At 50.1% G+C, this 26304-nt stretch overlaps 2 protein-coding genes across 4 annotated transcripts in view; one reads left to right on the forward strand and one right to left on the reverse strand.

Moving 5' to 3' along the window:
* Window positions 1-348: 348 nt before the first annotated feature.
* Window positions 349-4028, forward strand: LOC122372411 (mitochondrial ribonuclease P protein 1 homolog). 3 transcript variants are annotated; one of them, XM_043349561.1, is made up of 3 exons: window positions 349-499; window positions 1164-2099; window positions 3421-4028. In XM_043349561.1, exons 2-3 carry the CDS (start codon window positions 1180-1182, stop codon window positions 3710-3712), a joined length of 1212 nt encoding a protein of 403 aa, XP_043205496.1. In that variant the 5' UTR covers window positions 349-499; window positions 1164-1179; the 3' UTR covers window positions 3713-4028. The 3 variants fall into 3 exon arrangements, with proteins under 3 accessions (XP_043205496.1, XP_043205495.1, XP_043205497.1); XM_043349560.1 differs by having other exon boundaries at window positions 373-443; XM_043349562.1 differs by having other exon boundaries at window positions 405-663.
* A 1109-nt stretch (window positions 4029-5137) lies between these two features.
* The window catches only part of LOC122372412 (calcium/calmodulin-dependent protein kinase type 1-like), a 71584-nt gene continuing 50417 nt past the window's right edge, over window positions 5138-26304 (reverse strand). The window contains exons 6-9 of the mRNA XM_043349564.1: window positions 24909-25049; window positions 23549-23675; window positions 19005-19092; window positions 5138-7968 (exon numbers count right to left, since the gene is read on the reverse strand). Of these exons, the coding sequence (XP_043205499.1) occupies window positions 7867-7968; window positions 19005-19092; window positions 23549-23675; window positions 24909-25049 (458 nt within the window). The 3' untranslated portion in view covers window positions 5138-7866. The remainder of the gene's footprint in view (window positions 7969-19004; window positions 19093-23548; window positions 23676-24908; window positions 25050-26304) is intronic.

Here is a 26304-nt window from a genome sequence, read left to right on the forward strand (position 1 = left end):
AAGATGCCGGGTTCCGTATCTACGTAACTTGAACGTAACGGATGCGGCGGCCGCAAACGTAACTCGAGGTCCCGAATTCCCTATTCCTCAACACAGGCGGCGGCCGGTTCTTGGTCTGCGCAATATGGCCGCCACCGTTAGACACCACGGCCAATAGGATTGAAGCGGCATTGCTCCCCTGTGCGCAACGCGCAACTTTTGCGCCATAAAATGTATTATACGCGTTAGTTTCGCTGCAACGTATAATATGTTCTAATTGTAAGCGCAGGAGAAATGTCGACATTTGATTCGCTGCCTTCCTTCAGTTCTGCGCTGCCATTGGTCGGTATGCTTGAAGATCGCTATTGATGGAATGTTTGTTCAGCTTGACACGTGCATTGCGAGCAGGGCTGGGCAGTTGATGCCCAGTTGATGCCTGACGACAGTTGACGGCGTAGTTGGCAGTAAGAGGGGTTGTTACTCGAATTATCGGATTTTGTTTGGCCAGGGGCTGTTAAGAGTAAGTGGTATTGACATTAATGGTGGGCAATTTGGTTTGCTTTTGTCGAAATTAAATGAACTCAACTGAACTGAAATCAGAATGGCTTCTTGATTATCTCAATCTGGAATTTTCCCTTCTTTTCAGCTTGTGAATCATAATTGTGCACACTAACTCTAAATTATGTAGGTGGTGTTATGATATCTTTTGCAATGTACAGGGTGTACATTGTAAATATAAGTGTTATTAGGACAATGCACATGGCATAAGCATGAAACAGCATCTGATCACAATTTACGAGTGACCAACCATGCCTCAAATATATCCTTGTTTGGCAGTTTGCAACCATGGCTGGTCAAATAATAGGTAAAAGCCTAGCCTTTACTTCCTAGCCCACATTTATCTATCCTATCTTAATCTAAAGCCAACTAGAGGGTTTTTTAACTTCAAAGTGCAATGTTAGTCTCTGAATAATCCTGCTTTCTCCATTGACAATGGACAAGTCTTTGACAGTTTTAACCAAATACTTGCTTTACCTAATCCTTTTCTCATGTTAGTTTTGCTTGCCATCCTGCTCTGTTACATTAATCAGCATGGGAGCTTTCAGTTGACCATGCTTTACTTGGCATCAGCCATCAATCAGGTTCTGCTGCTTATCTCACCAACACTACCCTCATCTTTTCAGCCAATCTCTGACCGCCATGCTGGGTCGTCTGCTGCTGGCGCGCAGAGGCCGCTCGGGCCTGGTGGCGGCGCTGTGCCCCCGCCGGCCGCTCTGCACGCAGCCGGCCGATCCGGAGCGGGTGTCGGAGGCGCTCGGACTGCCCGAGTCGGACGAACGGCGCCGCCAGCTGCACCTCATCATGCTCGAGTACAGCGAGATGCAGGTGTCCGGCTCGCGCGTGCCCGACTCGATGTCCAACTACGACTGGGGTGAGCTGCTGCGGCTGGGAAGCTACTCGGCGCGACGCAAGTACCTCGGCTACCTGTTCAAACGCGAGAAGAGTCGCGAGGCGGACGCCGAACGGCGGAAGCGGAAGGTTGAAGAGCGCCGTGAGAAGCTAGCACGTGAGCTGGAGTCGCGGCCGAGTCACATCCGGTACGGCCTCGGTCACAACACTATCTTCCACAGGGTGACCGACACCACCATAAAGTCGTGGGAGGAGCAGCGACTGTACACGGCCATGTGCTTCGGCCAGCCGCTCGTCATGGACCTCTCTTTCGAGCCGCACATGACACGGCGCGAGAACAAAAACACCGCGCAGCAGCTGACAATGCTGTTCGCCAACAACCGCAGCGCGCTGGACCCGTTCGACCTCCACCTCTGCAACGTGAATCCGCAGGGTGAGATCATGGAGTTCCTGCGCCGGGTTATACCCAGTGTGGAGGAGCCCGGCTTCCCGCTGCACCTGAACCAGGAGAACTACCTGGACCTGTACCCCAAGGAGCGGCTGGTGTACCTGACGCCCCACTGCCGCAACGAGCTGCGAGAGTTTGACCACGACGCCGTCTACGTGGTCGGCGGCGTGGTGGACCTGGTGAAGGGCAGGCCGCTCTCGCTGGCTAAGGCCAAGAAGGAGGGCATCAAGATGGCCAAGCTGCCGCTGCAGAGGTACCTCAAGTGAGTAACTAGGGCATTTTTGGGTCGATAAATATCTCAGTGAATGTATCATCTGAGGCGTCTTATTTATGCTCTGGACCTAAAGTCATTCCCGCGATTAATTTAACAAAGTATCTGCCATCTGGCGGCTCGGTCCAATATTGTTCCATCTGATTGTAGGTGTGAGGGGGCCTGTGCGACAAGCTTCCCTTAGCATGAAATCCTGCTCTTTCTGTTCGTCCTTCTGAACGTTCGAACTAAATTCGTTAATTTTTAATCGGATATTTGTGTTTAACCATGTCAATCTCCTTAAGATATGAATTGCAGCATATTTTCCACATGTACCCGACCTTTTCATCGGCGATTTCGTAAACGGCTATCTCTGCTCGTTAAATGCCTACTGGTCTTTAATAATCGTAAGGCGCATTTTTGTTTTATCTTTTCCGTGTGACAGCATGGCATGGCATGGCCTGGCAACAGTAACTTGAAAGGAGTCCATTACATAAGTGATTTCCTGGATGACAGCGCAATCCTGGGTCTGGGGAGTAAGTTAATAGTGTCATGAAGTCTTTATTGCAGGATTAGTGGTTCTGATAAGGTCTCCTTATGTCATTACAGCAAGTCAGCCGGACCGGGGCCGTAGTCTGGAATATTTTTCATATTTATTTCGCATTATCCGCCTTGGGATATACATAATCACGACAGGAGCTTTCATGCAATTTCAGTCAAGGCGCCTACTGGCGTCGGATATTCGGATGTTATTTCTTTTGTTGCCGTTGCTTGCTGTAAGTGCTCGAGGCCTGTTTGGGCGTCAATCGGTGTTTCCCAGCCTGCCTTTCCGACGGCGTTCAACTGTCGAAACTCGATCCGGAAAGTTGGCCTGACTTCTCAAGTTTTCTTTGTTGCATCTTTGTGTTGTTTTGATTCGGGAACGCCAGAAATCGCTGTGGGCTGTCTCGCCGGAACCTCAGTGAACTTTAAGATTGTCTGTCGTGCGCAACCGAAATTCGGTGTAATGTGTTTACTACAATTGAAATGACACCGCATCGAATTCAAGACACTGTCGATAATCCATTAATCTCATAAAGTACCCTTTTAGATATTACATGACGTGTTTGAATAAGTGCTGCGTTTCTTTACTAAAAGTGTAAGCTGGTGTGAACCCTGTCATAGTGTCATAAGTCCGTTCCAGGGTGCTGGAAGCGTTTCATGTGTGCGGTTGTGCGTGGTACGATGCATGCATGTCACTGTCATCCTGATTCGTTCTGCGCTCTTCTTTCTCCCTCATTCCCTCTCCCTCCCGCCCTCGCCGCCCCCTCTAACCCCCTCTCTCCTCCGGCAGTGTGGGTCCGTCGTTCAGTACCTCTCTGACGCTGGTGGCCATGGGGCAAATCCTGCTCGACCTGCAGGCGGGCGCCGGCTGGGAGCACGCGCTGCGCCACGTGCCGCGCCGCGGGCTGCTGACGCCCGAACAGCAGCAGGCGCAGGCGGAGCGCCAGCAGAGTCGCCTGCAGAGCTTACAGGAGGCGGCCGAGAGACGCCGGCAGCGCTGGGAACGCGCCGCGCAGCAGACGGCCGGCGAGCGCCGCGCACCGCCTGGCGGAGGAGGCTGGCGGGGCGCCCGTCCCAGGTGATGAGCGGGAGGGGGAGGGGAGGGATGCGCGTCTGAATATGAGTGAGGAGCTGTGTGGTGTGTTTGCCTGTGCGAGCGTGGTTGAATGAGTGTCATTGAAGTCAGGTCTCGATTTGATATTGTTACTTTTTGGACGGATTTTTGAAGATGAAGCTGCTCGTATCTAGTCGAAGTGATGAATGTATGATCGTGATACGGGGCTGGACGAGACTTCTGTAGGGGCTTTCTCCAGCTGATGTTATGTCCTCAGATAGGAGACTACTTTGAGTTATTCCATCTCGGAAGAGTTGAATACAAGTATCTTAATTTCGAAGAAATTATCCGTGTCATCGATATAAGATATTGCGCTCACTTGTGCTTAACTTAGTGCAGTGCGCATTGTATCATACCGGGTGTCCCAAAAGTAAGGTCATCATTTGTTTTGGCCACACTGCCAAAAATACGCGATGGATAGATATAAATAGGACATCATATGAAAGAGCATTTTATAAAATTTTATTCTGACATACATATGAGTCAATACATGGGCTCGTAGCCCCACATTTGCTGCTTTTCTACATGGCTACCATTTCGGGCCGCGTGCATGAATAGACTACGTTTGACTTCCTCCACTATTCTGGAGCGATTCTCTGGTGAGATGCCGCCTATGTTTGCTCGAAGGGATCATCCTTTAGTTCTTCCCGGCTCGTTGGGCTGTCCTAAAAGACAATCTTTCTGTTGTGTATCCAGAGAATAAAAATATGAAGGTGTAACGTCAGGTGACCGCGGAGGCCATTCAATGGCGTTGCCCTGACTGAAAATTACGGGATCTCACATCCACTCTCGGAGACAATGCATGATCTTCAGGACGGTGCAAGCATAGTCTCCATCCTGCTGAAACCACTGCTGGCTGATGGTGTCGGCACAGCTGCGTTGCGACGAGCGGAAGAACCACTGGGAGGACTCTCGGCCACCTCTCTTGATTTATTGTCACCCGATTCCCGCTGTCGTCCTCAGGACCTCGAAGCACAGGTGGCTAAGTATACATGCCCTGTGCGTACATTATACTTTTTTTCCGACGTTTTACTGGTTGAGGCGAAACTATGCATGAGTTCAGAGATAGGGCGAGCTGATAGGGTCTGCTTAGGGCCGAAAACTGGGCGGTATTTACCCTTTGTTTTAATGACGGACCCTCTCTAAGAGTTGAATTTCGACCTTCTCAGTTTTATGCCTACTGCTCGGTGTAGTTATGATCAAAAATGGTTTAAGCATGCAAGAAAATAATTTTATGGATGTACCTTGCACGTGTTAAAATTGGAAGTGATTCGGACTCTTACTTCTCGAGATATTTAAGTTTTAAATCATGACCTTACTTTTGGGACACCCGGTATCTCTAGTTTTGCCTGTCCCGTCAATCTAAGCCACACCAGCAGTCAACAGAGCGCCGTAAAAGGAAGTTTGGTTTATTCACATCGAGGCCGCGTGTCCAGAGTATGTATTTACACGTTCGCGTGATCCGAGCCGGTCTCGGCTCGCTCTCTATAGATACACAGTCGATGCATAGCACCGATGGGGCAGAGCAGAAGCGAAATCGCACAGACGAGGCGAACTCACGGAAAATCGGCGTTAAACCGTCACAGCTTCGGCCAAAAGTGAACGGAAACTGATAGAAAGTGCGTGGAAAACGTTGGTGATTGCATTATCAAATAAATAGGTGCACAAATTATAAAAGTAATTCGACGTGAATTGACTTCTGCTTTTAGCAGAGCTGTGATATCAGATAATAAATAAGACAGACAGGTTCATCGCGAGAAATATCAGTTTCCGTGATCACTGGCGGCCTCTCCGCGACTCTGCCCCGTGCCGGCGGACCGGCGGGCGGCCGTACTCTAGTCAGAGCAGCGCGGAATGTTAGAACAACGAGTGGACATTCGACCTGGAGTATAGTAAAATATCGACACACTCGCACGCACCACGTACACCGAGCGACCGCGCGAGCCAGCTGCATCTGTCAAAGCCTGAACGAGCGACCCCCTCCGCACGGACCCGCGGCAAAACACATCACGAGTCGCGCTGCAGGCTCGTGCCTCTGAAGGGTCTCTGCCCTGTGAACTCGGGTTGTCCCCGTTTTGTCCATCGCTGAAGTTTTAGAATAGGTGGTCAACCAGCGCCCTGTGCGCTGGCCCGATTGTCACAGTGGCTGAGGACTGGCAGCTCACGTTGGATAGGCGCACAGAATGGAAACGGAGGCAAGTCTGATGGTAGAGAGTTCGAGCTGAATTCACCACGTCGTTAGGCCGGGTAGGCAGACATTTTGTGGTGAACAGAACGAGGATTATCTCGAAATGAACAGAACAAGATGTGTTCTTTCACCGTGCATCAGCATAGATAATTGAACACAGACGCCCTGAACACGATAGGCGTGCAGGCCCGACAATTCACATTGCCTCCGCGCGAATAGAATCTCTGGGATTATCTACAGCCGCCACCCAGGCTGCGAATCGGCGGCACGGCAGCAGTCGCTCAGGGAAAAAAGGAGCGATCGTGCTGCCATCTACCAGCGCCAACAACAAATTGCGCTTCCAGGCGCCGCAACAGACAGCGCTGCTATCGTTCTGCCATAACTGCGCCGCAAACTTTCTCGCGAACTGCGCGCACGAGGCGAAACTGGAATAAGAATCACAGGACGACAGCGATGCGACATCACAAGTGGTCACAGGACCGCGCCGGGCGGTACCTCAGGGCGGAGGAGGTCAGGGTCGGTTAGCCACGCGGCGACGCCTTCACAGAGGGAGGGACTTGAATATCCGACGGCTCCTCTGCGTTCACACGCCGACGAAGGCCGTTTAGGACTCGCGGCTACCGTGTCTCGGGGTTGGGAGGATTTCGGTGACCCAGACGTAGGGACTGGGTAGAGGGACGTGCACCCATCCTGATTACTCTCTATCGGGATCAACAACTTCAAACATGTCTAGCATTTAACCTGCTTTGAATAGTAAGCAAAAAGCGATCGTCGATCAAGAGAAAACAAAAGCATGATGCGAAAGGGAGCCAATTGATCGCCAGACATTTAGAGATTGCGAATGCTCTAATGAAACCGTTAACTGCGGGCGCTGTTCAGTTCGACAACTTAACAGCAAAGTCGTTCTTCGCAAATCAAGTTTATACCGATGCATCGACTGTGGCGTGCATCGTCAATTTAAATGAGCGTTTCCAGAAGTTGTCTAGGGTCACAGTAGGGGCCACGAACACTTAACTATAGGGTCATTTTGATGAAAGCACGTCACTAATACATACGTCAGCCGACTGAAAATACTACGACATTTCCATGATCACCAGAACTACGACAGTCTTCGAGAAAAGACTGGCACAGCTTCCCTCCAATATCGATCTCATTAAAATATATAGCAAAAATAGAATTGGTCGCCGGAAAGAGTCGCATGAACCGGGCAATATTACAGCGGAAGGGTGGCTAAAGTCAGGTCAGACTGAGCGTTAAATCCCACCGACTGTCCAAGTGCCACTACACTGCCCAAAGACAGGGTCTGTGACGACGCATATCGGACATTGGAACGGGCTACCACAGCTAACATCAATGCTGTAAGATGTCAAATTCTGAAAAGGGGCGCACTCTTACGGATCGATTGAGGATGTATGAATCAATAAATAAGTTAGCAATGTGTGAGCATTGCACACGCAACGGAGACGTTTTTCAAGGTGGAAACAAACATGTGCTTATGTCCTTAAATAAATTCAAAACTATTTTCCATAAACGCCTGTTTCACTCGGGATTTTTTCAAAAAGGGTCCGTCAAGACATGCCTCACCACCTCAGGTCGGGATCGGGCAGTGGGTCAGGACACCATGATTTAGCCGGGGACGGAGCACAGGCCGACCCGCAGCCGCGGCCCGCGCGGAGCAGAGGAGCCCCCCAGAATGCATAACCAGTGTCGCCGACACGTGTCTCTGCCGTGCACTTTGTACATCGGTCGGGGCCGGCGGCGCCCCGCCGATCGGTCCGTCTATCCGTGTCACTCCCGACGCGCCTCGCCCGGTGTCTCCGACCGTCGGCGCCGCCCGCTCGGAGCTGCCCGGTCGCCCGGCGTCGGTCGGGCCGCGCTCCGTCGCCGTCGACGCTCGATCGATGGGCGGCGACCGGCGCGCGCCTCGGCCGCCATCACTGGTCACTGGCCGCCTTACGCTCACGCGACGGCGAGCGACTACTGTTGAGAGCCAGCAGACGCATCTGACGGATGACCGCCGTCGCGTGGTACGCTTGCTGTGGACACAGACACACGGCGTTAGGGACAGTCTATGAGGGTTGGAAACGAGCACACGTCGTCGATGGCGGTCTATGATTGCCTCGTGACATTCTATAAGGGTCGAAAACGACCAAAAGGCGTCAGAAGCGGACGGAGTCCCAGTTCCCAAGGGACTTGTGGCGGCGGGAACTGATAAAGACGAGTCTTTGGCGGCCCACATGGGTGCCCATTCCAATACCCATGCCACTGAGGATAGGTACATGTGTTCAAATAGGAGTACACAGGAAAATGCATAACTAGATACCTATGTACACGCCAAAAAGGAAAGGCAAACACCGTGATATCAGATATAGGTACACAAAAGTACATCACAAACCAAAGGGGCAGTGAGTATTGGATAGAAAGGCGCTATTAGAATGACAGTGAGATGTAAGAATAGAAGTTATGCAACAGCTAACGTCAAAGAGGACAATTTCGCATCAAATGACGACCAAATATCGTCACGGCAAGACCATTTCATCAGAGGAAGGAAGCTGTGGGCATACGCCGAGGGGCTGGGAAGGGACCCACACAGAACAGCGATAAATGGGAACACGGGCATGGGAAGTCACAGCCAGAGCGCAATCAACGACCAAAGGTCACTCAAAGGTCAGCGGATCTAACGTCGTTTGACAGTGCCCGTGAAACTGGAAAATGACCGTTAATAGTCCAGAGGGGAACATCACGACAAAACGAACAGTTGAACGGACACAATTATGAATTCTGCGGAACGGCTTATTCTGTTAACTGCATTCTATGACTTTACAGAAGTTCTGATTTCTAGAAGCACATATAACAATCATTCCTTCTCGAGCATTCAACTACGCTTATTATATCCGTGACCGAAGCGTCTACATGAGCTGCTCTTGGCATTCCCATCATCGTTCCTACATAAGCAAGATGTGCACTGTATAGTGTACACGCTGCCCTGAGTGCAGCTCAGCAAGAACACCGCAGCAGTGAGCTCAGCCAGGGCACGCATTTTTTACAGCGTGTGCTAAACCGTCGCGTCATCATCGTCAAATGGCCGTATCATCATCCCCAGCGGGACGGACATGCCTTGCTGTGTTCAGTGCGCGTGCGTGCAGCGGGAGCTGAAACGCTGCGTGGCGCAATTAATCGATCTTACTATGGAGGTCACAGGACACTAGCCTGAGAGCAAAGGTCAATGCTGATATTTTTGGGGACTGATTAGGAAGCAGGTGAGATGAATTAAAACCGCGGAGCCGTCGGCTCATTGGAGCACTATGCCATGTATGTCGGTCTAAAAGAGCCGAGTCTCCTGATCAGCGGCGTGAGAATATTTGAAATAATCCTGGATAGCTGATAAGATGTACTAGGGAGAATAAATATCGACAACAATCACTGATCAGCCATCAGGGGAGGAAATGAATAACTATTTGGAAGGTAAATCGAGCATAAGGGGTATGGGACGTTGAGGCGGCACCAATGTATCTACATTTTTAGAACATATATAGTAATCATGTAAGACCGATAAGGCATTGTATGATAAGAGAGTTTAAGGTTTGGAACGTCTAAATGTGTAGCCGATACTTTTATCATAAAGCACATAACAGCATATGTTCCAGCGGCGGTGTCAGTTTCGTCTTGAGCACACTTCCGTGGAGTTTCCAAAGCGATGTAAATCTGTGGTTTTTATTTTTACGCGCCAATAGGTAAGCACCTGTGCTGCAAGGATACGGAATTATGGATGCATAATTGCATACCCAAATCAATACAGCCACGGTAGAAACGGAAAATTATCCCTGTAACGACACAAATCTCGCCCGCTTTTTGCGTCCCGCGTGCCACATCGACCGTCGCTGGCGCCGGCCGCCGGGTATCATTTGCCGCACGCATATCGCCAGCGGCACTGTCTGTCTGGGTCAGTAACCGGCCGAGAGCGCTCAGCGCCGGCCGAGAGCGGCAGTCAATGTCGCTCAATCTGCGAATATCTGCGCCGCCGGCTGCGACGGCAGCGGCTGCGACCGATCGAGCCCAGAGCTCCGGGTGGGGACCCGGCCGACCCGGGATCTCATAGCCCGAGGGCAGACGGGGAACAGCTGTAGTCATATATAGGACAGGCGGAGGAGCCTGCTGGGTAACCCCCGGGACAGGACAGACGCCCGTGTCACGAGACAACTGAGTAAGGCTGACGAATGTGTCGTAAATATTGTGATCGATGGTCATGGCTCAGCTCTTGGAAGACCGTCTGGCTCAGGGAGACGCACGGCACCGGTCGGGCGGCTGTGGGTATTGAGCTGCCGCCGACTGCGGCCGACGCACTATGGTTGGAAACGGCCTCACGGATGGCCGGGGGTCAACGCGAAAAAATGTTTTGCCCATAACTTGTTAATGCGTAGACCGACTGCGATGAAACTTTGCATAGGTATACCAGTGTCTTTCGTGCATCATACAGTAGCTCAGAAATGACGAGGTCACGTCACGTCACGCGTGTGTGACGTCATCATTGCAAGTATGTCATAAGTCGCCTATGTCTTTCGTTATGTTATCGATATCGTGAGGCATTTTGAACATGTTTTGAATACTGCTATTACTGAATGGATATTGTTGTTATGCTTTAGGGCGAGAAATATCAACGTAGTGACGCACAGTGTCTTACTATTGGTCATAAAGGGTCACAAATTTGGAGAAAGAGTATTTATGATTTTTTTTTTTTAGATTAGGCAAAAAAGTAAGAAATAAAATGACGATCAAATGACAAAACATGCGTCAGATTAACCCGGCAGTTGCTGGGGTATTTCCCCATCCGCCGTTTGCCGGGGGGGGGGCGTTCAACGCCCCCAGCCGATAACTCGCGAACAAATAGGCGCAGCGAAACGCACGAGGCGCGGCAAACGAAAGAAGAACGCGACGAGACGATTCACATGAATACTTTAAAGCTGAATTTCGAGGTCACAGGTCGGGTCAAGGTCAGGTCAAACACTTGAAATCGGGCTTTCAGTAGCATGGACTTTAGAACCTCGCAATCGGTGCCTCGCGTTTCGCGTTTCGATTATATCGTCATCAGTTGGTCCTAAATAAATTCAGTCATCAGTTGGTCCTAAACAATCTGTCACAACTGTCACAACTGTCACAACCCTTCATATAAGTGCTAAAAGAGTGTCAGATCAATGTAGGGGTCAGTCAAGCATAGGCCACTGGCCAGGGTCAAAGTCAGGTCAATCAGGTAAGCACATAACCCCGAAAATTAAAACTGGTACCTATCCGCAGCCCATGCATGACACATGTTTTATGGGTACTTTTGGGCGTAGAACACGATGGTGACATTCATTTTATCATACGAGTACGTGGCTGGTTGAAAAAAGATCAATTTCAGAAATGCATGCGTCATGGTCGTGAAGTAGTCACGAGAAATTGCCAACATTCAGTTCAAGATTTTGGAAACTGTAGAACGATGATCAAAAACCATAGATAGCCATTTGATTTGCCATGGTATTGGCAGTGTAATGGAGTTTACAGCATGTCTGTATGTCTGTTCTGTCAGTGGATATCCATATCCATACTCCAGGATATCCATACACGTTTGCACGATATTCATACTCCAGGTGCAGGGGCGAGCAGTTACTTCTTACGAGGGGTGCGGAGTCGAAGTCAGAGTCGGAGTCGGAGTCGGAGTCGGAGTCAGAGTCGCCCAGAGTCGTGGCAACGAGCCAGGAGTCGGAGTCGGAGTCGGGGTCGGTCAGGAGCCCGCAGTGGAAGTCGGAGTCGGTCCGAATCGGAACAGCTCCATCGCGACTCCGAAACACTGGCAGGGGTCCGGAGTCGGAGACAGAGTCGGCCGGAGTCATGGCAACGAGTCAGGAGTCGGAGTCGTAGTCGGAGTCGGATTTGGCGCCACCACGACTCCGCAACCCTGCTTCTTACCATCATTTATAAGGATAAGCGATTGCAAGACTGACGAGCCGACCTGGTGCTAACGAAGCGACGGGTAGGTACGCCTCGGGAGATGACGCTTCACGGACGATTTTGCGCACAAGTGCGCAGTCTGCTTTTACGTTCCCCTTACGCAGAATTGAACAGCGATTTATTCTGCCAAAAAGCTCAATGGAGGTCGATGGAGAACTTTTTGTATGTCCAATGAAACATAAACGCAATTTTGCAAATATTGCTGTGGTGACACTGCAAACAGAATGCAATGCCGTTCCTGATTTTGAACACGCATGGGAAAAAGAGTCACTCCACTCGATAGCCAACATAACAAGGATTATTTTGATATATAATAATCCAGTTTTACAACGTCATGGAGGTACTCCACATGCTATCACCAGCGCGGTTGTTTAAACCTTTGACGGCGCACCAAAAAAGTCACTGTCAGAAACTCCCGATTCCACGTACAATAATGGAGACTAAATGCGCAACTAAATAATTTTTTCTGCCCAATTCAAAACATTTCATCAATTTCCAACAGAATGACACCCCAAATATACATATATTCCGAAATTGCCCACGGCCATCCGTGAGGCCGTTTCCAACCATAGTGCGACGTGCCGACTGAAGCCTGGCGCCGGTCCGGCGCGTCCCCGTCCCCCTCCCATGCTGACCCCCACGGCTCTGCGAGCTGATACGCCGCGCTGGTCATCGGTCAACTGACCTTCACGGGAAGCTTTTTATAGCTTTCCGGTTCAAGATAGGAAATGTGGTGGAAAAGATAAATTACGTAATTGAAAGCAAGGCGAACAATTGAAACGGAAGCTTTGAGAGTCGTTGCTAGGGCTTAGGAAAAGAAAAGTTGATAATAATTTGCAATGATTCCACTTCAGCTGCTTATCAGATATCTATTCTTCATATAACACATGGCTAAGGTGCATTCACGATAATCCATCCCGCGCGGCGCCGATACAGCGCCCCAGGCCGGCCCGTGTGTACTGCGGTACAGTATAGGTTCAGGCGTTTGTCGCTAGCGCCATCTACTATACTATTTGTTGAATGAAACTCTGTATGTACTATGTAGGTATGTGTTTCTGTGTGTTTGCACCGTGCAGAGGGGTGCTTTGACGTCGTGCCCAGGTCAAACGGTGCGGTCGATTGGGCTGAAATTTTCGCAGCGTGTTGATGACGTCACGGGCACGTGCAGTGGCGTGTTTCGGGTCTCGGGGGGGGGGGGGGGGGTGGATGGTTCGCACGTGACACGCGCTGGAAAAAGGCGCTTTTTCTCCAAATTTTCCTCGGCTCTCAAGCTTGCTTCAAGGCATCGGCAGCCGGGTACCAATCGCCTTTGACAATAAAATGCATGACGATCGGCAGCGGGTGCCTCTCATTTGCAGATTGGCAGCTTATTTATTTTGCTATACAGAGGCGAATAAAGGTGTTGATTTTCGGTAAATAAAGACAGTTTTCAAGGCGCTTACACAAATGCACCGCGTTTGCCGCAGTGCGCCATATTTGTCAAAAGACGTCATTTTTGCCGCAAATCGCACAACTTTGTCAAATATGGTCCGATAAAGGTGCAATTCGGTGGAGGCAAAACGACAGGAATAAATGCACCACTTTTGTCGCAATGCGCCACATTCGTCACAAGGCGCTATTTCCATCAAATACGATTAGGAATAATGGAATTACACGAATAGGAGCAGGGTTAGGAACTCTTTTTAACTTAATCAGTTAATCTGATAGTCTGTGACCTCACATGACCCAGTGGTAGTGGTAGGTGTAGGTGTAGGTGTAGGTGTAGTGGTAGTGGTAGTAGTATTGGTAGGGGTAGGGGTAGGGGTAGGGGTAGGGGTAGGAGTAGTGGTAGGGGTAGTGGTAGGGGTAGTGGTAGGGGTATTAGTAGTGGTAGGGGTAGTAGTAGGGGTAGTAGTAGTAGTAGGGGTAGTAATAGGGGTAGTGGTAGGGGTAGGGGTAGGGGTAGTGGTAGGAGTAGTGGTAGGGGTAGTGGTAGGGGTAGTGGTAGGGGTATTAGTAGTGGTAGGGGTAGTAGTAGGGGTAGTAGTAGTGGTAGGGGTAGTAGTAGGGGTAGTGGTAGTAGTAGGGGTAGTGGTAGTGGTAGTGGTAGGGGTAGGGGTAGGGGTTGTGGTAGGTGTAGTGTTAGGAGTAGTGGTAGGGGAAGTGGTAGGAGTAGTGGTATGGGTAGAAGTAGTAGAAGTATGGCCCAGGCCGATCCAATGTGACGTGGTAACCTATACGGCCTGGCCTGACCGAAGGTGACCTGGCCTGACCCAGTGTGACCAGGGATGACCATCTTGACCTGACTTGACCCCGCATGACCCAAATTTCATCCAACTAATCCCTGAGAACAGATATTATGTTTAAAATTTTCCTCTGCACGTTTCCGTCCATATATCTGCTTCCAGACGACAGACCGATTTAAATCAAATACCATTCGAAAGCAAATTGGCTGCTGCCGCATTTTCTGGCTACGCCGCAAAGCAAGTGGCGCAGCCGCTTGTCTAATATCTATGAACGGGTTTTTGCATATGCCATGCGGTGCAGTATACCCTCCCGCCGATCGAACAAAGTGCGGCACGGCGAAATGACTCCTCTTACGCAGATGGTTACGAGAACTGAGAAGTACTGTTCATCGAAATCAGGGCATACAGCAGCGCAGGCCATGCAAATAAGGTAGCCTACGTGCCATACGCAAAGAGTAAAAACCATAGCATCGAACTATCTCAGCTGTTCGTGATGACAAGATTCTCTCCGTGACTATAGGATTCAGCCTAGCTTGCTGGTCGGTCTAATTTAATTCAAATATTTCTGACCTCCGTCAAACAATGAAGCCTGAGCTACAGAAAGCATAATCAATCCTTTTCATTTGGCCAGCAGCGAGACCAAAGACGTCGTTTGTATGCGGCTTCACAAATCAGCGACGGTGAAACAATCAGGACCTTCTCATTAAGCGTCAGCGAATGGGTCTCATTTACCAAACGTCCCATTCGGTCCCCGAGCAGTGATTAATTGATGTGGGGTATGCGGAAGTGGATCGCTAGACTTTAAAAAGCTTTGGCACACTGAACTGATTAAATGACTCTGGCTTCCACAAAAATCCTAAGAGACCTTGACTCATCTAAACCTGACAGAATTAGGGTCATGGGCTGACCTTATATAGAGTTTTAGAAATTGGAGCAACTAACGATTACCCCATCCTCAAATGCCTCTCTTATCTTGGGCTAATAAAATGAATAGCATTGACTTACTCTTTGAAGTAAAAGTCAGTGATGGGTTACCTGTAATTTCTTAGGTTTTTTTCAAGTTCACCCTTTCCAACTTAAAAACATTGTAAGTGATTTCTGGTAAGATGCGATTTTCTGAGCGGGCCACATCCGTCGTCTTTGACTCCAACCAAAATAGAATGCATGGAAGCACAGCGTCGGTGGTCACGTAGAAAATTATATGGTCTTCATAGCTCAGTCAACTGGATAACGATCCTTCATTCGGTGTACCAAAACCAGAACTCATTCCAACAGTCTAATCAAATCAAATCTCTACGAGCCTGCAGCAGACAAACCGCTCACCCTGCAGACTGCTTGTTCTTTCCATGACCCAGACCAAATCCTGTCAACCCCCAGTGCGGCGTTTTCAGCCGCCTGAACGAATTGTGCAGCGTCCTGGAGTCCAAAACGAGCCCCGCGCACTCCCAGAGCAATCACGCTCAGCACAATCAGCGAGAGAGCAATGCCGTCACGATGAGCCAGTTCAGACGAGGCCGAGTGGGCGCAAACGGCGGCGACCCGGCCACCGACTGCGACTCGCAGACGTGCTATTGTTAGGCGCAGTTCAGACCGGCACTTAGGTGCATCTCCGGAGACCTTGGCCGTCGTCTGCGGCCAGGGGATGTTCGCGGTCAGGGTATTCACGAAAGACGAGCCTGCAACAGGCATCCGCCGAGTGTCGTTAGAGCTGTGGTCGCTAGCAGGACATAGAAAAGACAGAGGATGGGAGGAGCCTGTGAGGTAAGGGGAGGCATCAATAATGATATAAGACGTGTGGGGAGGAGTCTGAGGTGTGGTGAAGACGACCTACGATGTGGAAGGAGAGGCCTGGGAGGCGAGCGGGGGGAGTGGTCTATAACGCGCGGGGAGGGGTCTGGGAGAAGCAGTGGGCGGTCTGTTGTGTGGTAAACACCTCTGATATTGAGCGCACTCCGCCGCTGGTGCCACCAAATGGACATCGCACGCGTGCCGCCGACACCGCTCGGCACTTAGCTGGGGCCAGAGCGCTGTGCCGGGGCTGTGCCAGGCCTGACGCCCGACCACACTACAAAGAGAGGGGAAGAATACAACTAGCGGACGTGGAACCTCAGAAGCGCCGTGGGACAGGAAGAACTTGGAGAGCTGGGAAAAGTGCTCCCTGGATAGTGTTGAGAGGACTAAATAGGTTATAGGACTCGAGCATGACTAGAACAGGACAGACGAGGACTGCAGAATTGGGAGGACTTAAGGTGAAATGTCGAGGCGGGGCGTCGCAGATGACTGGCGAGTGACGAGAAGGGTCAGGGAAGACGACAGGGAGACCTGAGAAGCGCAAGTGAGCTTTGAGGGGGACTGAAAAGTGGTAAGTGCAAGAGAGAGCTAATAAGGGCTGGGAAGGTGACAGTAAGGGTTAGTCAGCTCAAGGTAGTGCTGAGGCGGCATCCCAGAGGGACTGGCCAGCGCGATGTAGTGCCGTGGGGATCGCCAAAGAGGGGGGGGGGAGCAAGTGAGGAACAGGGGGAGGACGGACAGGGCGGGCGCACCAATTACTGTGAGTGTCACAGCCGGCGGCGGCCACAGGAACGTGACCTCACCACCCGTCGCCGCCACTGTGTTTAATGTCGTTTCCATGGAATTGCCTGTCTCTACCAGTGACAGGCCTGTCTGTGCTGTGGATAAGTCAGCAGCCGACGACCGCAGGCGGATCCACCCATAATTAATTAAACAAAGACAGTACTTGCATCTGCTTGTCATTGATCTATGTGTCTGTGCGCTTTTATGTTTTTATGCGCGTAGCTTATCGCATTTTTCTTTGATGAGATCTTTGGTAGTAGGTACGGCTCAGACATTAACATGTAGTCAGGATCATGCCGAACGCATTACTATTTTTTGGTACTTGATAGCACCGAATGTGCTTCAATGCACCTTTGTATGTTTTCAGCTGAAAATAATGCGCTTTTAGTTAAGCTGATTACACTTGATTTACGCGAGACAGTCACACCGATTGCAGCCAACACCAACACATATAGATACTACCCATTCAGCTACTAGGCCACCCCCTGCCAGTGATCACACTACTGTCACTATGCTAGACAAAAATGGCGCTCTAGAACAAACGGTTCACGGTTGGCGGGCAGACACAGATATTGGCGAGCACTTCTGTTTGCCAGAGCAGCTAAACACAGGCAGTGACAGATTGCTAGTCACACAAAGGTCCCAGGGCGATAAACATAAAGGAGTTTACGACACATACATACACACATGGATACACAATGGGCAGAGAATGGGACATGACAATTTACGGATTCACATGGTGTTGATGGTCACTCACTCGAGCTCTCACATTCTCACTCTCTCACTCCCACACACTCTAGATAGACAGACGAGTTCCCAGCTCCCTCTCAGGCAGGCTAGACTGACACTCAAGACCGTGTCTCTAACAATGAACGGTGCGGGGAGGAGCATCCAAGCGTCTAAACTACACATATATCTCATCCCAGGCGGTGGATCTAGACACCAAACTATATGCGACGACCAGCGAGAGAGGGCACATCTGGCTCCGCCAATTGTCAGCGCTGCACGCAATGCATCCTCATCGGCAGCTCTTTAGTGCAACATCTGCACTGCCGTGCGGCCCGGTCGTGCAGTCGGGGACGAGTCCTCCAGCCGACCTGCGGTGGGCCCGGCGGCGTCGGCGGCCGGCTGGTGCTCCTGGAGGGGTGCCGGCACCCGCGGGCCCCCGGTGCCACTCCGGGCAGACTCCACGTCCATACTGCTGCTGCTCAGACGCATCCGCTGCATCTTGTGTACCATCACTATGGCGTGCATCAGTTGCTGCGCAGGACCAGCCCGCGGAGAGGTCATGGTCCGCAGGGACGGGAGGCATACGAGGGACGGAGATTGTGGTTATAGTTCGTGTCCGGTTAGCGATAGTAAGTTAGATAGTAAGTGTGGTGAGCTGGGATGGTGGTGGGGTTTAGTTTTACCCAACTGCAGTCACACCACACCTATTTACACTCTGAGAGTGATTGAAACCACACCCTGTGAGAGAGTATGGCAGAACACTTTAAACACCACTCAAGGTACCATTGGGTGTCGCAGTATGTGCTGAGAGCCTCGATCACGTTCGATTCTCACACGAACTGAATGTGAGGTAACGACTGGTGATGGCCCACAGGCCTGTGCGTACAGGCGTGCTGTCACGCTATAGGATAGTTAGCGATCCGGTCCCGGGTAAGAGTGTTTTTCCATACAGAGTGACACACACATGGGCACGCCACCACCAATCACACATTCGTGGGCGTCACACGCAATGCCCACAAACACACTGATCATTGGCACACACGAACGGTGGTCGAAGTGTTGAAACGTATGGAGAAAGGCATTGAGATTGAGAATGCATCAGTGAAGTTTCGGTATGATAGAAATAGATAATAGAAAAAGCCTGAATTCGAGCAGAATGGTGCAGATCGTTACAGCATGAAGGGAGCGGAAGGAAGTTAAATGAAATGTCGCAAATAAATCTCTTAACAGTAGATCGGCATAGTAGACGAGAAGAGAGTAGCAAAGTATGTATACATACACAAAGCTTGAAACCGGATTGGAATGAAAATATTTACAAGCGAACTGTCATTCACACTGACAACACCTCACGATAATTTCTCGGAAGCTGCATTCTGCATCCATAGAAAAGCTAACTCCTATTCATGGGCAAGGTTTAACATGAAGAAAAAGTCCCCAAAGTGCAACCAGCTTGCAGCTGCCGATTCAAACAACTGCATAAACCGATCAAAAGAGAAGTTCGTGAAAAACGTGCGAATTGCACATTTTTTCCGACAAAGAGGAGGCATCTGACTTACCCGCCACCGCGACTTGGCAAAGTTCTTTTTGAGCTGCTCCGACACGGAGCTGTGGATGTCCTTGTCACGCGCTGTGTTGCCGCTGATCCTGAGGGAAAAAGAGAAGCCGGTTAATAAGACGGGTTGAGCACCGTCCAAGTGCGCACGACCCAGTGCTTCTTCAGATAGGGGAGAGTGGGGCAAAGCGGCCACCCTAACGCTTCTCACGATGTCAACGCTTGATTTTTAAACTTGGAAAGATTCTTTCTATACCAATGTGATCCCTATTAAGTTGCCTTTTATTTCAACTGCGTTTTATTTCCAAAGGCGTTCACATATAAAAGATATTGACAAAACTTTAAACCTATGCATATTGGCCACTTTGCCCCATACCCTGGGGCAAAGCGGCCACCGGCGTCTTCTCAAGTCCCGATAAAAGAAACAAAATAGTTGCCTCGTGTACGACTAGGGTATTTGATGGTAACAAGGTTAAGCGAGGATGGATTTTTACTTTATCATCTTCCACCTGTAGGTAAACAAAGAAAGGATTTTCATGAAAATAAACATTTAATTGCGTTATTTGGTTACTCATGCAACTGAAAAGTGGCCAAGATGAATGAATGACGACACATTTGAATATAAATAATGTTTTTTATCCAGATGGAAGCAACTCATGGCCAATTGAGGGGTGGCCACTTTGCCCTGGCCACTTTGCCCCGCGCATACCGTCCGAGACAAAAATATTCCAGCTTAGCTATTAGTGGGGTAAAAAACATTAAAATTGGTAGAATACATGTACGATAACCATGCAATGCATGGACAAGAACGCTTATAAAAGTTCCAAACGGTTATGAAATAACATAACATTTAAAAATTGTAAACATAGTTGGTAACCTGGCAAGAAATGTTTTTCAGTGTTTCTTAGAACAATGGTGATGGGCCTGAAACCCCGGTCTGGCTCATTCGAACGACCGTGAAGAGAAGTATAATTGGAAACCATAAATTGGAACTGACGCCAGCTATGAAGGGCTAAAACGATGGGTGGCCGCTTTGCCCCGGGTGGCCGCTTTGCCCCACTCTCCCCTACATTATATACAATATGCTTCGGATCATGTGACCATTCATTTTTCTCTGACATGATCAATGACAAAAAACCTTGATGAAGGGTTTTCCCCAATAGGAGAAAAACATATTTTATTCTATAGCGAGAGCCATATTTGCCGCTTTCTAAATCTCATTGCACGTTTAGTTTACGTTTCCTCCCATAACGTAAATCGATGACCATCGAAGCGGGCAGGAAAATCCAACGCTTTTTACACAAGACACGAAGCGCTGCCGATCAGTTGCAGAATTCGTTCCAAATTTGTATCAATTGGCATGCAGCCGCCATCAACATTGATCACCGTTCCGACTGACAGACGAGGGCAGCCTCATTACAAAGTCCAGCGGCCTGCGCGCATTGACATTCATGGTATGTAAACTGCTCCAGTATTTGTATTGATGGCTTCCGAGGAGCATGGTTCCGAGGGCCTTCAGCTCATTTCACAGAGGGTTTTCGTTTTACATAGCATGAATGTCAATGTCGGACGCATCGGACGCGCCTGGATGGCGCCGGCCGACGACCGCGATGCGGCAAACGAGAGGGCTGCCGTCGCAGGTAACGAGGTGTCTTGCCGAGAACTACTCCCATCACGGTGGTAATGACCGCGACAGCGCCACCCGGAGCTCGTCGCCAGGAGAGGAGCGGCAGTATGACGTCCCGGCAAGTCTCAGAATTTCGGCAGATTATGCCAGCGGCGGTAGCCGAGCAAATGAGACTCAGAGTGGCGGTGCAGTGATGATGAAAATCATAAGTCCGTCAGCTGGAAGCGCAGAAAGGTTCACCAGTATGAACGATCCTTTTTCATTAGAAAGACACCGGTGTTCATATTTTGAATATAAAACCACTGAATCATACATCAAAGCATCCTACAAATGGCGCGCGTCACCGTCATTTATACATTGCCCTGGTAAATGCGCACGAACAACAAGCACAAACTAAAGTTACAAAGGGAAGTCACTGGAAGAACTTATCAAAATTAATCTAATTAAACTCTGCACTACCTGCTTACGTCCCACACGACGCCAACCTTTCCCTGCCCAAACACCCTTTTCATGGTACCTCGCCCAGTGCTGCAGCCACATGACCTAAACAAATCAGAGGTAAACACCGCCCCCAGTACCGGCCGGCGAGGACAGACACACAGACAAACACCGGGTCAACACGGCCCACACACGGCCGTGCGTCACTAACGGGGCCATACCCGCCGCCTGCCAGCCGCCATGCATGAATAAGGAGCTACGCAGTCGACGCTCTCCCTCCCTCCCTCCCCCGGACCAGACAGCCGGGCTTCTGGTATCGATACGGCCAGCTTTCGACACACTGATCACTACTGGACAGCGGCCGCAGCATACGTGATGTGTATCGAACGCTGCATTGGTCTGACGGAATACGAACGGCGGACGGCGCGGTGACGAGTCGCCGACGCTCAGCGCTCTCGGTCGATATGGGGAGACATCCGTGAGCGACAGCGTGGCCATATTCCACCGGCAAGCAGCTCTCGAGGTGTAAGCACGGCTCAGAGCCAGGAGCTGACTTCCGTTCGTAGAACCGTGACTGGATGTGGTATTGATTGCCAGCCAGCAGACTGAGCGCAGATGGCTGATATTAAAGATACTGAAGCTTAGCTAGTGCAACGACACGCAATAATCACATCAAGACAATCATATCTAAGAAGAATACGGCCTAAGAAATTAAGTTAATTAACATTTCAGAAACGTCCGAATGATATCACTAAACCCGTTTCAGGCCCTCGATTTAATGATGTTGCTTTTTGTTTTCATGCGTATCGTATTCGTACCAAAAAGAACGAACATGCCAATGAGATCACACACAGTAAGTCAACTTTTAGGGTGCAGGTTCACCGTTCAAATTCATAAAAAAAAACTTTACCATCACTTGTCCGCCGTTCTAAATTATCTCCTATAATCACCAAAGACAACATAAAAATACAAGCTCCTCCAAGCACCGCGCATGATCATCCGACACACAACCATGAGCAGCGAGCGTGTCTACATTACCCCGACACTCCGTTGCTCTGAATGTCGCTGAACTGGGCCATGCACGTCATTGTCCATCATTACTAGTCATTGTCTGCGGTAGTCAGACACTGTGGACCATTGTGTCGGCCCGACAGGGGCGCGACTACCGATCCATCATGGTCGCTCCCACTCAGCACCGCACACGCACACAGCAGAACACGGGCGAGCCGCCGCCCCCTGCGCCGCCGCCTACTCTGTGCCGGAGCCCATGGCTAATGAACCCCAGAGCTGCCACATCAGCGGCTCTGGCGCCTTCCGGCCCGACGAGGCAGAGGGTAGTGGGTCCGGAGAAAAGGGAACGAGGGTGTTGGACAGTGGTGGAGATTGGGAGAAGTATAGAGAAATGGGTAAAGTGAAGTGAGAAAAGGATACACTGTGGGTGTATTTATTGGTAAAGTAATCTTGGGTGAACTGCGTGAAGTTGATAAACAATCGGGTACCACGGGGAAAAACAAAGACAAGACGGAGAAAACCACACGGCAAGCAAATATTTCTAAACAGTTCAGGGGAAGAGACATTTTGTAAACGTATCTCGGGCAAAGCAGCATCAATTTTAAAGGGGCGTAAAAAGGACGGGATACAATTGGGAAAACTGCGGTACAGTGACCGAAAATATGAGAACGGGACATGGGCAACGGGACCACACATGGGATGTGAACGCGAAGGAAAACAGATGCCACGAATCGCCATGACAAGGCACGACACGGTGAGAGCGCCCATGTCCTGATCACAGGCCGTATTTCATATTTAAATGCGCCGCCTCCTCCAAACAACAAACGAACCATCACAACTCAGCAAATAACGACAACAAGGGGCATCATAAAAACCCCCTCCGGCACTTCTCCTTCTTCATTCATGACTCAACATAAACTTTTAATTCCCACACCGACTTCCACAGTCACACCATTCCCACTCGCTTCCTTTTGCAATCTCTCGAGGAAATAAAAGGCGAACGTGCACCGGGCACCATTCTGGCGCAGCGCCGGCGTTTGTGGCGCTCCATCGACCCGATCCCCAGCCCAATGTCATTACCAATGGCATCACTGACCTTTGCACTACAGCGCTGGCACAGATTGGTGCTTTCTAGCCTATAGTACCGGCCGACGACATTGTCTGAATGTCCCCTGGCTCAGCGGCAGACACTGACGTCATAGGCGATAACCGAATAGTTGAACGGATGGTCCCAGGCCTGAGGCCATCATGGTCATAATTCGTGAATATGGGTTACGATTTTGATTTGTTCTTAGATACTCGGAAGACCTTTGGGGTGAAATGTGATTGTATGGTTGTCTATGCGAGGCTAAAATAACCAATGTGTAACGAAAACATCACAGGATTTGTGCAGACATTCACTAAAAATATGGGTTCCCATTGGGTCAGCCGACATGATAACGTCACCACATAATGACGTCATCAGAACGTACCAGGGGTGCTGCAGCGCCTCCTTGCAGGTGTACCGCTTCTCGGCATCCACACACATCAGCTGCCGGATAAAGTCCTTGGCCGAGTCGCTGATGTCGTCCCAGTAGGGCGAATCAAACTCAAACTCGCCTGGGGAGAGTGTCAAGTGTCAGTCAAAATAAACAAACGATGGAGTCCGACTTCAGAGGAGTGGTTAAACATTGGGGTCAAGTTCGGTGCTGGTGTCGACAGAACAATTTAAATTGTAGATGACGTATGAAGCGAAAGGCAGTTTCTGACACATCCAACGCCAAACACATTTCAGTCGACAAATACAGCATATCTCAAACTTGAAACAGAAGGGCAAAAATGAATACTGCATAAAACACTTTGAGAACATACTGCTTAAGAGAGTAAAAAACGACATAATGAACTTGCGGGTCGGTAAAAAAGACAGGGCGAGCCACCTTCCCATGCGTGAAAAAAAAAAACAGGGAGTCCGTCTTTCAACAATATTTTTAACAATGCTTTGTGGCTTCCTTTACTATCGACAAAGTAAAAATAAGGCCCTGGGAAATCATTTCCCTTTTACTTTGAGTCCCCGCGGGATGGCTCTCTCGGCCGTGCGCACAATGTTTACAGCAGTGGTCGCGCAGCGCTCACCGCCCCCCGCTACCGCCGTGGGCCGGCCGAGCCGAGGAGCGGCCGATCGACCTTCCCCGGCTCCCCGTCCCACACAGACATCGATACACCGCACCGGTGGCCTAAGTGAATTGGGAGCGCTTATTTATGCGCTGGCCGGTGCCGGAACAAGGATTTATTAGCGGCATATTAGACGTAAATTTCGAATGAAACATTGCAGCGGCGAGCAACAGTTAGTTGATCGTGTGCAACATGGCCACCAGAGCGTGATAATTGCACCTGGCGTTCCGGCGTTCAGGTAGGTTTTTCGGTTACGTTAATTATTAATTAGGCCAGCCTGGCCGTTGCAGAAAAAGTAACAGGATCTAGTTGATAAATGACTAGAAAGTATATGAAATATATCCAGGGCAGCATCCAAGTATTCTCGGAATCGAGTAGCACATCAATAGCTCTGGTAACGATTTTTGGGTAAAACAGTATGCCGGCTGACATTCGGTGGATTCCTGCTAGAAATTGAAGGACTTTTCATTAACCTACCACCTCAAAATACATGATGTCATATTCCGCCACATGAGTTATTATTAACCCATCAACTGAAGGAGGAGGAGGGGTTGTGACGAAAACGTGGCTGGCAGTCAATGGCGCTCGGTTAATGAGGCCCAGTCCACCGTGAGTCCAGCATACCACTGCAGTGTGTAACCCACCCGTTTGGAGACCGGGTCCAGCGCGTCGGCCGCTCACCTTTCAGGATCTGAGCGAACAGATTCGCGTCGTTCTCGTCGTAGAAGGGCGGGTAGCCGCACAGCAGGATGTAGGCGATGACGCCTATGCTCCACACGTCCACCGCCTTGCCGTACGGCTTCTGGGCCAGCACCTCGGGCGCTGCAAAGTCAATGGCGACAGATTAATGACGGTATCAACATCAATTTCTCCTGTATTTATCCAGTTTATCCTGCATTCAATGCACCAATATTTATCCCTTGCATAATAAACTCACCGCCCACAATAAAAAATGTTGGATGAAGTAAAAACAGTGGAAAAATTGTCATCAATATACATAGCCCTGAAGTGCAGCATCAAGAGTTGAGATCGTAATCAACATAAGCAAAACCGTGCAGCAAATTAAAGCCACTTGTATCGGGGGCATTTATATATGTAGGCGACGGTAGTAATCTGCAAGTCACAATCGGACAAATGGGCATTGTGCACACAAAGGAAGGTTAATAATGTTGCGTCATGTATAATGGTGATGAACACACTGATAAAATGATGGCAGACAGCAAACATCACTGAAAGACATGTTTATCGCTGATCAAAACCGTGTTTAGTTGGCCGTGGTTGCCACAAGTCAACTAACTCTAACTAGCCACCTGGGCAAAAGTTACCAAATCGAATTGCTAATACGACCAGCAGCCACCAATGTCAACATGAAAGTCCCTACCCATCCCACATTTCAACTGTCAGAAGAAAAACCCATTCACAAGGGATTTTTATCTGACAGTTCCATTCAGTTCCGCAATCCGCACCGTCTCTTTCTTTGCATTTTTCGCCCGGTATAACTCCAGCCGTGGCTCTATCAGCTGAAGATTCACCACTGCCTTAGCACGCGGCCTTATTGAGATCCTTTGAGTAAACATGGGTGTCTTCCGAACCCCTCTGGCCGTTTTACACCAGCCTGTAGGGACGGCCGGCGGAGCGCGGCAATTAAATGACCGACGACAGCGCCCCGAAACGAGCGCACTGCATAAACACGGGCACAGCCGTGACGGTGACGCATGCCGAGAGACAGAACAGAGCAGACGATCTGGGTCAAACGGACTGAGAAAGTGTCGACCAGGAGACACCCGACTAACGACAAGGCGCCACGACGCACGACGCAACTACGCGACAAGAATGCTAGCAGAAAGAACAAAGGGGCCTTCGCCACAGGAGCGTCCACTGGCGAAGCACCTCGAGGATATCTCGAGGAGCGTCCCCCGGACCGGTGCAGAGACGAGGGACCGGCCGCGTCGCGCCGCCGATCCAAATTTAGACAAAGCGTCCTAGCGAGAGGAGAGGCGCCTGGATCGATCGGCCGCCGTCGGCTCACCTGCACAGAGGGACGACCGCCGTCGGCTCACCTGCACAGAGGGACGAC

This window comes from Amphibalanus amphitrite, unplaced genomic scaffold (assembly GCF_019059575.1).
Source record: "Amphibalanus amphitrite isolate SeventyFive unplaced genomic scaffold, NRLGWU_Aamphi_draft 001358F_arrow, whole genome shotgun sequence".
NCBI lineage: Eukaryota > Metazoa > Arthropoda > Thecostraca > Balanomorpha > Balanidae > Amphibalanus > Amphibalanus amphitrite.

Bases quoted from the DNA above. Each gene is read 5' to 3' on its own strand.
- LOC122372411 (XM_043349561.1), top strand. From the start codon at position 1,180: ATGCTGGGTCGTCTGCTGCTGGCGCGCAGAGGCCGCTCGGGCCTGGTG. The intron at 2,100-3,420 runs GTGAGTAACTAG...CTCCTCCGGCAG, and splicing joins CCGCTGCAGAGGTACCTCAA to TGTGGGTCCGTCGTTCAGTA.